Source organism: Aythya marila, assembly GCF_965140915.1.
Source record: "Aythya marila genome assembly, chromosome: 2".
Taxonomy (NCBI): Eukaryota; Metazoa; Chordata; class Aves; order Anseriformes; family Anatidae; genus Aythya; species Aythya marila.
This window is the reverse complement of record NC_139043.1, coordinates 30314417-30328969: the sequence shown is the minus strand read 5'-3', so window position 1 is coordinate 30328969 and position 14553 is coordinate 30314417. Positions and strand designations below refer to the sequence as shown.

At 34.5% G+C, this 14553-nt stretch overlaps 1 protein-coding gene across 1 annotated transcript in view; it reads left to right on the top strand.

The window, feature by feature from the left end:
• The window catches only part of DGKB (diacylglycerol kinase beta), a 358914-nt gene that overhangs the window by 132942 nt on the left and 211419 nt on the right, over positions 1-14553 (top strand). Inside the window, exons 14-15 of the mRNA XM_082754883.1 lie at positions 112-185; positions 7517-7591. Coding sequence (XP_082611009.1) covers positions 112-185; positions 7517-7591 — 149 coding nt within the window. The remainder of the gene's footprint in view (positions 1-111; positions 186-7516; positions 7592-14553) is intronic.

The following is a 14553-nucleotide window of genomic DNA, read 5'->3' as shown; positions in this document are numbered from 1 at the left end:
TACGTCTTTCATTTTCTGTCTACTATAGATTTTTGGTTTTTTGTTTTTTTGTTTTTATAAAAAAAGAATGAAACACAGCATTAATGAGTGGCTGTGTTATTCCTCTTTTAGATCACTCCAGTTCCAGGCACTCATCCACTTTTAGTTTTTGTCAATCCTAAAAGTGGTGGGAAACAAGGAGAAAGGTAAGGCTAATTCTCTCTCTCTCTCATCTGATTTATGTGATACATTTGAAAATGATTTTTTTTAAGTGTTATATAAAAAAAGAAATCCAAAATAGGAGTTTTATTCTGGTATTTTATTCTGTTATGCCTCATGTTTTGACATCCCGTTGCCCTGTTTATAAGAGGTACAAAACTAGTATACAATTATTGATTCTGTTGTTAAAAACTAGAATGAGCTCTAGGCAAGTTTCATTTAACATCTGGAGGAGTATCTATATTCAGTGTATGGTTTGGTGTGATTTGTATGAAGGTGATTTGTTACATTTTGACTTTGTATATAGTATCTTTGATATTAGACCAGTTTTCTTTTAATTTCTGTAATAATTATGCAGAAAGTCCAATAATTTAATTTGGAAGTAGTATTCTGTTTTTTAACGTATGACTGGCCTTTCAGAGATTAGTAAATAGACTCTCCAGTCTCTCCATAAGTGAAGAATGTAGGAAGTCACTCTTCCTATAGTGAAGAAACTTGTTGATTTCTGTTGATAGGAAGCATTCTGACAATCAGTTGAAAAGTTAAAGTCCAATCACACAAACGTTAAAGATATGCGTAACTTTATATGTCAGTAACTACATTGATTTGAATTCAAAATGCTAAAGTTTATGCTCAAATGGTAGTGTATCCGAGGCATGATAAAACAGAAGTAGGTAACATTTTCCTACTGTAACTGTTCTTCAAGCTCTGGCAGAAATGTAGGTTTTACAGTGTACTTTAGAATCACAAGTAGCTGATAACATTTATGGTCATTTTTGATCAACACACAAATCCATAGATTTTTATAGCCTACCTTATGATGTCAGTGCTAAAATTTATCCTTCAAACCTAGAAAAAGTTTACAGTCTTTTGGCCAAGATCAGGCTGAAGACGACAAGTGTGGATACTGGGTGATGTGGATACCCAAAAAGAAAGGATCCAGTCTGTTTCTAAAGCTTGGAACCAATCAAATATGTCAGCTTCCCTTACCTCTTTCCCACTTATTTCACTAGATAACTTATTTCAAAGAGTGTCTCTTAAAGTAAACCAACAAAAGGGACTAAATCCTACTAAGTAGTTGTTAGGACAGTTCTCAGAGCTAAACAACACTTAACCAAAATTGCACGTGAAGACCTCTGAAAGAAGATGTTATAATTTATGGGCTGATCATTTGAACCCTGTACCTAGCTATACCTATATATAGCTATATGTACCTAGATATACCTATACCCCTATACCTTGATATGAGCAATGCCAAGAATACTAGTTATGTGTAAGGCAGTTAATCTAAAAGATTCACTATGAACAATTTCAAAAACTTGCCTTTGCAATCATGACAATACACTACGAGCCAACAGTTGACACTTACAACATGAACATTTATTCTTGTTTCAGACATAGTAGTGAGACTTCTGTGAAGTCATGAGCATTGTTGGGTGTAATGTGGTAGCATGCAGCTTGACATTTTAAAGGACATGTGTGAAGTGAGTAGATAAGGGATCAGTCTGGAAGTATCTAGCTGAAAGGTAGAATTGACAGCTACACTTAATATAGTTATAGTCTTATAAACAAGTTAATGAAATGCTGTTTTACAGTTTTCAGTTCCCAGCTCAGAATTGGTCACTATCTGAAAGGGTTTAATGTATACAAGGGATGTCATGTAATGTTAGATATTCTGTAGGGTAAAAGTAAACGTAAAACTTTATCCCTGGTCTGAACTCCTATTTCCATTCACATACTGTAGTCTGACGCTTTTAAGTTCTTATTAATTAAACTGTTGTTGGTGCCATACAGATCACAGAAGTCAGATGACTTTAATATATATATATATATATATATATATAAATAAATAAATAAATATAATGACATATACACATATAATTCACTAACATCATTATAGCTGTCATTGCATGTATAGCATGATGGCAGCCACCAATTGATAGACATAGTGAAGTACGAGAATCTCCTAAATTGGCTTTGATGCCACACAAAATAATATTAAATTGCATACTAAAGTGTCCAGGTTGTGCTCAGTATTTCTGTGTTGGAAGAAACACATCAAAAGGTCAACTACATAGTCATGTAGACATATCTCATCATTCATCAGCAAGAGGTATTATCTCATGATTTGATCTAAACCTAGATTCAAAAACGTTAAAAAATAAAAATAAAAATGGAGTAGTCTTCCACTTGTGGAATATTTTATGAGGTGTTGCCTTCTACATTTTAAGTGTTTTCATATCAGTGCAAATAACATAGTACAATGATAAAATAAGGATGTTAAGGCTACATATTGACTTGTAGATATAATCTCAGGGAATAAAACATTTTTAGGGAACAGTGTATATATGGTGTGTATATTTATTTATTTATTTATTTATTTATTTATTAATTTTCCCTGATTTTTACCTGACTGCTGTACAGTCAGCAACTAAAAAGGAGGAGGAGTAGCTCCCTCCCCAAAGTATTTTGGACATCTTATGTAGTGAAAAGTAAAATCATAATACATTCCAATACATAAATAGCTTTGTAAGATGAACAATTATGATGACTCACCAGACTTTTTGATTATAGCAATTTTGCAACCTGGTCAGGTATTGAGAAGCCTGAGCTAGGAGTAGAGGACAGGTTGTAACAAAAGCATGATTTTCACAACAGGGAGGAGGGTGACCAGATGACACCCCACCCCCAAAAAAACAACCACCATTATTTTTGTAGATGAGAATGTAATTATCTTGACTTATTCAGATCAAGGTTATCTTTTTCTGGGAGCTGTCCTTCATTCTTTACTTAGGATTTTCTGTATTTGAGAGATCACGATAAATGAAGCTTTGATTTGTAATTGACTTTCATTGAATGCAGAAAGGTTATTGCAAATACTGTCAAGACTCCAGTGTTCTCCACAGCTCCCCATATGAGACTTTATGCCTTGCCATATGGTAACCCAACCTATTTCATTGCCCTTAGTCATACAGAGCATGCATGCATCCATCTGACAACCAGTTGAATAAATGCACTTCCCCAATAATACTCTTGCCACTTCTTTTTGTATTTTACTTTTTTTTTTTTCTTTTTTCCTCCCCCAAATCTCTAAAATGCAAAGGAAGAGAACTGAGGATCTCTTTAAGGTAAACAAAGTTAGATGCTTCAATTGTGGTTTTTGAGAGTTGAAACAGATGGGTGATGGGAAATGAATGTGTAGAAAAAATGCATTCAGAACACAAAAGTGCCTTCTCTACAATCTCTACAATAGATTATCATCTCAATATATTTTAAAACTTGAATTATGTTAGAAAGACAGAGTTTTGCAAAAGGTGTAGTGATAAATATGTTCTTCATGAGCAGATTTCTCTTTTAAAAAATAATGCTATGGTTTTCATGGTTTACTGAAAAATAGAGTACTATCAAAATAATCTGGATATACTTTCTTCTAAATAAAGAGATTAATATTATTGCCCATCACCTGAAATGCAAATGAATTTAAACAAGTTTTTCTTTTTTTAATTTAAACTATTTAGTACAATGTGTAATCCATATATACGTAATAAATTAGAACAGAAGTGTAATTTAATGTTTATTATGGAGAAAGTAACAAATCAGAATTAAAGTTGATGAGTTTAACACTTTCATATGCCACAAACAGATTTTAATTAAAAATGAGTTTGGACTGGTTTAGCAAAGCCAATCAGAGATATCTTACTCCAGACACATCACACTGTAACATGTTTTCAGTAATTGTGGACATTTTGGGTCATTTAGTCAGGAAAGAAAAAAAAAAAAAAAAGGAAAAAAAAAGTAGTGCGTTCTTTTCATCCTGTAGCTAGCATTCCTGTATGTCTGAGTTTAAGTTGTAACTAAGTTGTAACTCATCATGACAGCAGCCTTCAATATTCTGTGAATAGAATGGATGAATTTAGTACCTCATTAACAAAATATTTGATTTCAACAGAAAGAATATATATATACAACTGGTAACTAGTTAAGGCATGTAGTGCTTCTAAATACTGTTATTGTTAAGGGTAGTGCTTCTCACATAAGAGTGCTTCTAAATCATGCTGATGTTTTGCCATACTCATTACTTTGTTTTGCCCTTCCCCATTTTCCAATCTATTTACCTGACCAGCAGGTGAGTTTAAACAATTGTTTCCTTGACAAATGTGCGGTTGGATGAACTGGAGATCAGCTTCCATACACTGATGTTTCCTGCTGACTCTACATCTAGTATCTGTGCAGTACAGGTTGATGATGTCTTTGACCTTTGTTGTTTTCAAATAACTTTGGTTCAGAGTAGCTCTTCCATACTACTCTGTGACTAATCTAGATTTCTAATCTTTCATTTAGCATTAAGACAAAATATAGAAGCAGTTTCAAATGATATTTTTGAAATGTTTTATATCTAGGAGAGATCACTACCATTCTTTTACTTTTGGGGTGGAGGTCTTGGCTTCTTTGTTCTCTGTCCCTAAGGATAAATAAAGCCTAAAGTGATGACATCCTGAATCATCATCCCCCAGATGATAGAAAAGATACATCCCCCAGTTGGCACAAGGTACTGACTGCTATGGCCAGCTTTTTCCCTGGTGCAGGCAACTTTTACTACCAGTTTTAAATTGCCAACAGGTTTCTGTCTATTTCTTTTCTCCCTCTGAAGGAATGATTTTATTAGTTTGGAAGGTAGCCCAGTCGGACTCATCCCAACAGTCAGATGCAGTCAGGAGTATTATCTACAGCAGCAAAGCTGTTCATGGATAATCCCAGTTCTCTTGGCCACTTCTGCTGTAATTTTCATCCTCCTCAGCTATGCTAGTGCAGCTGTTTTGGGCTTCATATGAGATCAGGGACATGATTTAAGTGTGCGTTTGGGGGGGGGGGAATGACAACATATAAACTTTTCTGAAGATTTCAATTTTAGCTCTAATTTGTTACCACAGAATATCCCCATGAGCAGTTACAGAAACACTTGTTTATTGGTGAGCTGAGTCATAGGGTTTAGACCAAGCTGGAGGTCGTGGTGACCTGTGGTAGGTTAATAAACTGGCTTTGTTCATGGAATTGAACTGTCACAAAAAGCTGTCTTTTAGCATTACCCAGTGTTCTGTCTCATGACTTTCAATAAATCTTCAGTCATAAAGCAACCATGTCCAATCCCTTCCTTACATGCAGAAGCAACACATCTAGAAACGAGTAGGCATTTTGGTACCACAAATATAAAACTGGAAGGCTAAATTACTGCCCATTTCCTAGTCTTGAATGGGCCACACTGTCTGGTCACACTTTAATATGAAGACAAACATTTATAGACAATTTCTTCTTCTTCGTTAATATGAACTGATATGAATCACCAAGTTATGAATTATACACAGACTAGAGTATATAAATATGTTATGATAACTTAAAGCATGATGTGACATGCAGTCAGTTGTCAGAGTGATTATCTGGTATTGATGTTCAACTAGTACCTGTGGAAAGAACCTAATGATTCAGATAGGATTCAATGTAGTCTTCATTACTGCAGGTGGACTTCCAGGTTTTTGGCTAAAGATAGGCTCTAGAGGTAGGATTTTTGGCTCTCTCTTTACTAGAAAGACTTTTATAACATTTCACTGATACCTGACAACAGTACTGTGAGCTTTAGGTAATGTCTATGTTTTGTAGCACCTAATCTTTAAGTAAATAATTCACTTAAGCCTTTAGGACTCATTAACAATACTGTTCAAGAACTCCTGGTCAGCTACACAGGTTAAATTAGCTGGCCCTTTGACCAGGTTAAATCCTATGTCACAGAGAAGCAATTTACACATACTATGTTTTGTTTTGTTTTGTTTTTTTTTTTTTAAAAAAAAAAAAAAAAGATCTTTTTACATCAGTAGATACTGCATATGACATAGAAATATACTGTGTTGTAATCCCACTGTCAAATGTCTGATTCAGTTGTCATCACAACGGTTGGCAACGATGTGCATGCTAGCAAAGTGAAACCAGTCATTTCATACTGATTTTTTTCTATCATGAATGACATCAGGAATAGACTGTGTTGAGTGTATTTGAACATAGTACTTCATGAAGAAGCTGATATCACTAAATAATTGAGAAGTTAAGAAAATGTTCCAATTTGGCAATTTTACAGATAATTAAAAAATTGTTTGTATTCAGTATTCTTACATCCTTGTCTTCCACCTAACCTGATAAATTATGTATTTCTAGTTTTTTTTAAATCCCTCAGTGTGCACATAGATTGTGTCTAGACAGTTTTATTTTCCTGAATTTGAAACCATGTGGCCATTTTAAGATAAATTCAGCTCTTGTTATGCTTCTATTTTATTTAAGGCAGTAAAAAGAAAGGAAGAGATATTTCAGTGGAAAAACTAATGTTTTCTTAAAAACATTAAAATATGAATTAGCTTGAGGACATTAGCATTAAAGTTAAAAGCAGGAGATAAGGGGTTATAATTCAAGCAATTGTCGTAGATCTCAGGTATGTTTTCATTTATTCAGAGCTCAAAATTTCATGTACTTCTGTATAAGAAGTTGTGCAGATACCACAATGTCCTCAATGTGGGAAAATATATATCTAGTGCTCTTAATGAAGAAACATTACATTTGTAATACTTTTAGGACAATTAACCTCATATTTGCAAAGTAATATTTTTTTGAAATATTTTACCATATAAAGAAAGATTGTCTGGGAGTTCCTTATGGGATAGGGCAAAGCTCTTCCTGCTTATCAGTTCCCTTCTATTATTCATATAATTTTAAGTTGTGTACTTTAAGTAACAATGTATTTGAATCTTCTTCATATTTTTTGTTATTTCAATATAATCCAAAGTAATTGTAAATTCTACGGTTAGATTCAGTTGATGAGTTGACAATAGATTTGCTTTCTTAGAATGTTGTTCAACCTATGGGGGGACATTTTTGGTGGGTGACAGAGCCAGTTTACTTTTGCAATTAATTATGCTTTTAATTTTGTGTTAGCTATAAATTCAAGGATACATATGCTTTTCCATGGAGTTAGTTCAACAATTAACAGGGTTCTTTCAAATTCTTTTTTTTTTTTTTTTTTTTGACTCACCTTTTCTTGGGTCTTTCCTTATTCCTTATTTTATGTACAATATACAGTCTGTATAAATTATATACTTACTTATTTATTTTTATAAATGACATCCTGCAATTCAAATCATTATAGTAGATGTTAACTTCTTTAATTGTTTGGTTGACAGCTTAAAAAAACAAACAAACAAAAAAAAAAACCACAATGTAAATGAAAAAACAAACAAACTTAAGTAAATATTTTTCTTTGTCTTTTTTACTTCTTCAGAATTTATAGAAAATTTCAGTACCTTTTAAATCCTCGTCAAGTTTATAGTCTTGCTGGAAATGGACCAATGCCAGGGTAAGTCTACAGTTAATATTATTACCAGGAACTCATTTAATAAAATGCTACATAATCAAATGAACAGACTGAAGCACATACTGCATGCTTTGAATATATCAACACTACAGACCTCTGAATGGCTGCAGAAATTTACAGGTATTATTTGTTCACATGTACAAATAAAACTATGTATCATATGTTTTACTGATAACCATGCAGTATACTGTGAGAACTCTGTGATAAATTGCATTTTATTTGCAGCTTTTACTGCTATATTAGCAACCTGACTTTAGTTGTGTTTATTTTTTTTTTATGTTGCAAATATCTAACAATCTCAAAGATTGATTTGAAGTTTTCTTTTTCATAAATGAATTTTTGCACATGTATTTGTTCCTGTGTAATGCAGACAGTGTTCATATATATATATATTCTCATGCATGTCAGTTACAGAGTGTTGTTTGTTGTTTCAGATTACTCTGGCTGAGCTCTCCCTATCCATTCTGTAATCTTAGGGATTCAGTGGGGCAGAAAGTGACTAGACAGACTAAATTATGCTGGCAGTGACTTTTTATGGGGACTAGAGTGTTATCTGAATCAGATAGTGTTGCAGTCAGTTGCCTAACATGCTTCTTCCATGACTCTTCAATTTTGCAATCATGTGAATGTAAGTGAATCACGGTATATCAACTTTTGCCACTTGAAATTGTCTCGTTTTTAAGTAGCATGTACTTTGGTAGAAGAGAACAGGCCAGCACTGATTATCTTGTCCATGTACCATTTTCTGTATGGGTTGCATATTATTTAGTTACACAGATACATGAACTTTTACACCAATGAGAAATGTTACAGAAATATATTAAATGATATATGTTCACTGGCATAAAGTTTACGCTATTGCTTGAAAAAAAAAAAAATATATATATATATGTATATAGTCTTGGGATTTCTTTTCTACAGAAAAGTTTATAGATTTTATTTTGTTTTTTCCTTTTAAGTTGGAGGAAGAAAAAGATTGAAGTGGAAGTGTACACGTTTTGTGCTTTGCAATATCATATTTCAGTTGTCATCGGTGTATTACTGAAAAGAGTATGCTTTAACAATTTTTGCCAATACTACATATTTTAAGGTGAGATATACAGGAAGTTATTCTCTATTAAAACCATTCAGTTGTCCATTCATTCATTATGTTAGACTTAGGATGTGTAAAGTGCTGATGAAACTGAAAGGTGAATTGGCTCTTATCCTTTTGGAAGTTTGATTTCTCTGGATATCTACAAATACAGTGTGGCTATCTTAGCTACAGTGTGGCTAAGGTGCAACCTGCAGAATAGGCAAAACCTGCTCAAAAAAAGTCATACATGAGGTGCCTGATTTCTTTCATGCCTGTAATTTTATCCTGTACCGAATGTTATTGCCGTTTGATTATTCAAACATCTTTTGTTACACTCATCTTGAGATGTATAGAAAATTGAAATAATCTTACTCCAAAAAGTAACTAGATTAGAAAAATTGCAGAAGGTTATTTCAGGAATTTAAAATAAATTTTAACTGAGATAAAACTAATAACCAGTATTGTTTTGCGTAGGGTATACTAGAAATTCTATGCTTTGAGATTGAGAGGACAAATTTTAAAATAAATTAAATATTTATTTTCAACTTCATCTCACTGAATTGAAGCTTTAAACAAAGCCAAACAAATAAATGAAAACACACACACACAAAAACCACTTAGTGACTGTATTTCTGTCTCCGTCTTCTGGTTTTCATTATCTTGTGATGTAAAGGAAAATGTATTTTAAGGAAGAAGCACAAGAGGGCAGTGTTAAGTTCAGACAGAAACCCTGTATTGAAAGCAATTTAAACTCTAGTCTTTTGAACCATAACAGTGTTTTTAGGAAATATTTTCAATTTCTCTCCCTATTAGGAATCTAAATAGTTTTACTTCAGAGTCACTTTGAAGCAATTTTTAATTAATTTTCAAACAGAGATTGCATTTTATTAAGCTTGTTTTGGTATGTTTTTAATTCATTCCACAGAAATGAATAATCCTAAATTTCCAGTTTATCTCCTGCCATCACTTTTTGCCCCTGGCAACACTACGTAGGCTGTATAAATTTGTCAATTAAGAAAGCAGTTGAATAAACTCTGTATTTCATTTACCAGTCTTTGTTTTCCTTTCTGTGAGGGCTAGATTGCCTAATAAAACCTGCCCATACATCCATCTGTCCATTCATTCATCCACATCTATAATGCCAGTTATACTGGACTGTCAGTCAAAATGTTGTATTTGTTTAGTATTGTCATGTACATCATTCAGGTTGAAATGAAACAGTGAGGGGATTGTACAGCACAGAGGTAAACAAAAATGTATCTTTCATGCCAGTTACTGTAATAGAGTGGAAAGGGATAAACATAATGTGTATTTATTTTAAACAATTTATTATTGTAATAGATTTTAATTGAGTTTATTTTGAGCTTTTTTTTTCTTTTGAACACTACTTTCAGACATATTTACTCAACCTGTAAAATGTTTATTATAATGAGAGTAGAATTTGCATGTCTTCTGTTGAGCCAAACTGTATGTTTGAACCCACAAGTTATTTATTAATGATCGTATCTCTCTGATGTATGTTGTCATCAATCAAGATGATAACATTCATAAGTTTTCTACCTTGAGTTCCAAACATCTGTGGTTACTCTCAATTAACATTTCCAGTTCCTTTTTTGTTGAAAATATATGCATTTAAATAATGGAGAAAAACAATAGAACAAGGAGACCCATAAAATTCTAAATCTTAGGGGGACTGTGAAACTGCCGGATTTCATGTAAATGTCAACAGCACAATCATTCTAGGTTATTCGTTCTTCCTTTTTAATGAGATAGCCATGTTCTTTCACAGAAATGTGTTGGAATAAAGGGCTCCTTAGCAGACCTGAGCTGGAACAAGGTTAAAATAGTCCTTGCTCAGAGAAAGTGTAGCCTATGGACACCAGTCACATGTTTGAATTTCTTTGAAGTCTAACTTATAAATCTGAAATTTATAATTCCACTTTCCCTTTCAAGTCTATTATATTCCCCAAACTAAACTAAACTAAAACTAAAATAAAGATTTTTGATTATCAGTTATTGTGCATTTTTAATAAATATGCTGTAGAAGGTCAGCGTAAAATATTTTGAACAAGCTGTCAGTGAAGTTAGTATCACCGCCTGAATGTCCAGTTACTCAAGTGGATGTGTCACCTAATTTCATAATAGATGTGATGGTACTTAGAGAACTGCTGGGACAGTAGCAAAAATGTTTCTTGTAGTTTATTTGCATGCCTAAATGAAGGTTTTCAGAGTTGTTTATGTCAACTCATGTACATAATCTATATAAAAATACATTGCAGTGGTTCAAATAAATCACAATGAAGCCGACTCTCTGATATTGATTCTTTTCCAACAACGGAAGCTGACCTGCTGCGATGCCTGAAAATCAAGGAGCTCTCAGCCAAAGGGCAACAGTATGCTTTAAACATTGGTATAATAATTAATGGTTTAGACATTCGTTATTTGGGAGCAGAGAGAGATGGGTGAGCTGGAGAAACCCTGAAAACTCGGCAGCTGAACATAGGCATAAAAGGTACTCTATGGTTATATATGTAGACTGCAACAGTTAACAAAGTGACATGAAAATTGCCAGGCTGATACATTGTGTAATTTGTGCCTAGCACCTGTGTTTTTAGCCTTGAAAAGAGTTTCCCTGTTTGGTTGTTATATCTCTATAGGAGTCTTCTACTTCTGACAACAACTGTTATTGTGGATTTAATGATCTTGAAGAATCTGAAATTCAGTTATTGTTCACCTCACAGAGAGGTAAATAATAGCTGGCTGAATAGCAGTCAGCCACAGACCCACATGGCTCTGTAGAGAGGTCACCATTTCACAAAGGCTTTGTCCCTCTGAAAAGGCTCCCGTTCCCTTAAGTCTATTATTTAAAATGTCTAATTTATGTTATTTTTATACAGTATAATAGAAATTATATCCACAAAAGTTGTATTTCTTTGTTACTCCCTTAAACATTTAATTTGGAGAGCGTGTATTTTTAAAATTCTATCCACAAGTTTACATCAGCAGGCCTTTTTAAACCTTAAATTCTGTCCACTTAAATGATGCCCAAGACAGCCAAACTGAATTCCTACAACTTACTCTGTAATTTAGTTGGGAATCTACAGCACCTGGGCCTTTATACCTTCACAAAGCAATGGGCCTATTTTGAAAATTACACTATTTCCCCTGATTATTGGAATTGATTGCTGAAGTATTTCTTTGCTGTTGAACATTGGGAATTTACAGAGTATTGTGGAAAGACACATACACCAAGAATACTTTAAGAAGACAATAAGTGCAGAGTTATTTTCTTCTGAACAAAACCTTTGTTATAAATGAAGTCTCATCTCAATCTGAATTTAGTAATATTTATAAAAGATATAAAAGGCAAGTAAACAGCGCTGGGTGTGCGGGGAGTCTACGCTCCACCAACATGCACACACGAACGTCAAACATTCTAAATATACAGAACATTGCTTTTACATACTAAACCCGAGTATGCCTATACAATCAGAAAAAGGATTGTTTGTTACCTTAAGTTCCATGACTTAGCAGCCTCCATTTTTCCATTCCTTTTGAACAATATGTCTCGCTTTAAGTTGTCAAGCAACTTGGCCTTCGGGCCTTATGTATCCCGTTCTTACCAGATCGAAGAAAAGCATATCCATCTCCTTTTGAAGGCCAATAGGGCCTGGGTCAAAAGGCACGTCCAGGTCAGCAGGGGGCGTAACAGCAAAAGCCTTCGATGGCTGTAGCGGAGGGGCCGATGATGTAGCAGTCGGATCAGTAAAGGAGCCCGCAGCTCCCTCACTATCTGGCAAACCACACGTTTCTGACTGTGGCCCCACATGTCTCTTTAAGGCCTCAGAGACTGCTCGCCAGGTGCCGAGCAATCCCACTGCAACCTTGTCGTTTTTAGTTGCAGAGTCCCACACCTTGACCTCAATTTGGTCCCATATTTCAAGATCATAAACTGTCTGATTGTTAATAAGGAGAATAAGCTGTAAGGTTACCAGGACAGTCTTTGTTTCCAAGGACGTATGATTCCCCATAATGCGCAACTACTTACCAGCGAGGGGCAGTTGTGTGCGTGGGTCTGCTTCTATCAGCTTGAGCTTCTCTCCTGCTCCAGTGCGCCTGTTTCCAGCGACTTTCTGTACGAGCTTCTCTGAGCAGTTTGCTGAGTCTGGCCGAACCTATCTTCATGAGGTGATCAATGTGCCTGTTCCCATCCTGGTCTCTGTTCTGCTAGCCTGTTCCTTTTCATTCCTTCTTTCTGCTTCTTTATTGGTGACATAACTTCGTGTTGCTTTTTTTTTTTTTTTTTTTTTTAATCTTGAGGACAGGCTCCCCTCTTATACCCTTCACCCCATAGCAGTTCTTTTCAAAACAACTTTTCATTGGTCAAACAACGTTGAATGTAACAACAACAGCAAACACCCAGAAACATCCATGCCTTAACGGCTGGAGAACAAGAAACCATCTGAAGAACAAGAAACCAGAGACTGCATGGAGTCTCCTGAATCACCCTTCTTTGTTCCCTCTAAACTCTTTTACATTCCTGATGGCCTCATCGTTAAGAGTCTGATGTTACCATCAACCACAGGGCTTTCTGACCCCCATGGACACGCTCCCAAATCTCCCCCTTCTTTATTAATATCAACCATCTTCTCGACACGAATTACCACACCATATATAACACCTTGGACCTGATCCATATTTCTTTGGAAGAATTATATTTTTGCCAAAGGGCAGAGCAAGCCATGGTGGATTAGTTGTACTCTAATGATTAACTGTGTTACAGTTATGCATCTTAAATCAGTCGAATTTAGAACACAGTGAGTCTTAACACATGAAACTTGGTTTTAAATATAATTATAGAACAGTTGTTTAACAATATTTTTACTTGTGTGATGTCCAAGGTGTTTGCAATATGCATACCACAATCTTCAAATATTGTAAATATCACTAATTTCCAGTACTACTACTAAGTCTAGGCTGGTAAAGCTGTGGTCCGGGATAATTCACTGCTCTCTTACCCACTGTAACTGTTCATTGGTGAGTTTGCCACATCCACAAAACCTATTGTCTGGAATCTATTCTAAAAAAGCCCATCCTTTAGCCTGCTTATTTGTTTCCTGCCCTCCTCCCTGCCTTCTTGAACTGGTTCCCTTTTCTCAGTCGTTTCCAAGTAAGTTTTTGACTATCATTTTTAAGTTATTTCTGAAATTCACTGTACCTATGACATCCACTACTCAGCATTTATTGATTCACTTTTCCCACAAGTGCTTCTGCTTTCCTTCTTCTGACTGGCACGTATCTCTCTATAATCAGTAAGGTTGCTATCCTTCTTTCTTTATGCAGATAAAGCAAATTTTATTCTTGCAAAGATCATAGGTTTTACACTACCATTATTGTTCAATATCCATATCAAAATAATTTGGGCCATCTATTGACTATATTGCTATAATGTGAAAATAGTTTGATATACATTGTAAGCAATAATTACAGAAAACCTAGGTATATTCATGGTATTTTTGAGCGTGAAGTATGTGATAGGGACTGATATCATCAGTGTGGGAACCAAGACACAGGGTCTTGGTTTGAATTACTTTTCTGGTAAAATGTCCACTATAACCATGAAGTTCACCAGTGATTCTGCATGGTCACTTATTGCAAGACTGAGATAATATTTTTCTAATTGTTCCATCATTTTTAGCAAGCCTGGGATTTTAAATTGGTAGCCACCTGTATCTTTAGAAATTATGAGCTGAAAACAATATTTTCAGCTGCAAGATACCCACCTACTACTTAACTTTTGCACATTAAAATGCCATTCCAGGAGAGGAATATTTTGTCCCATGCTATGATAAACTGGATTTACTGAAAC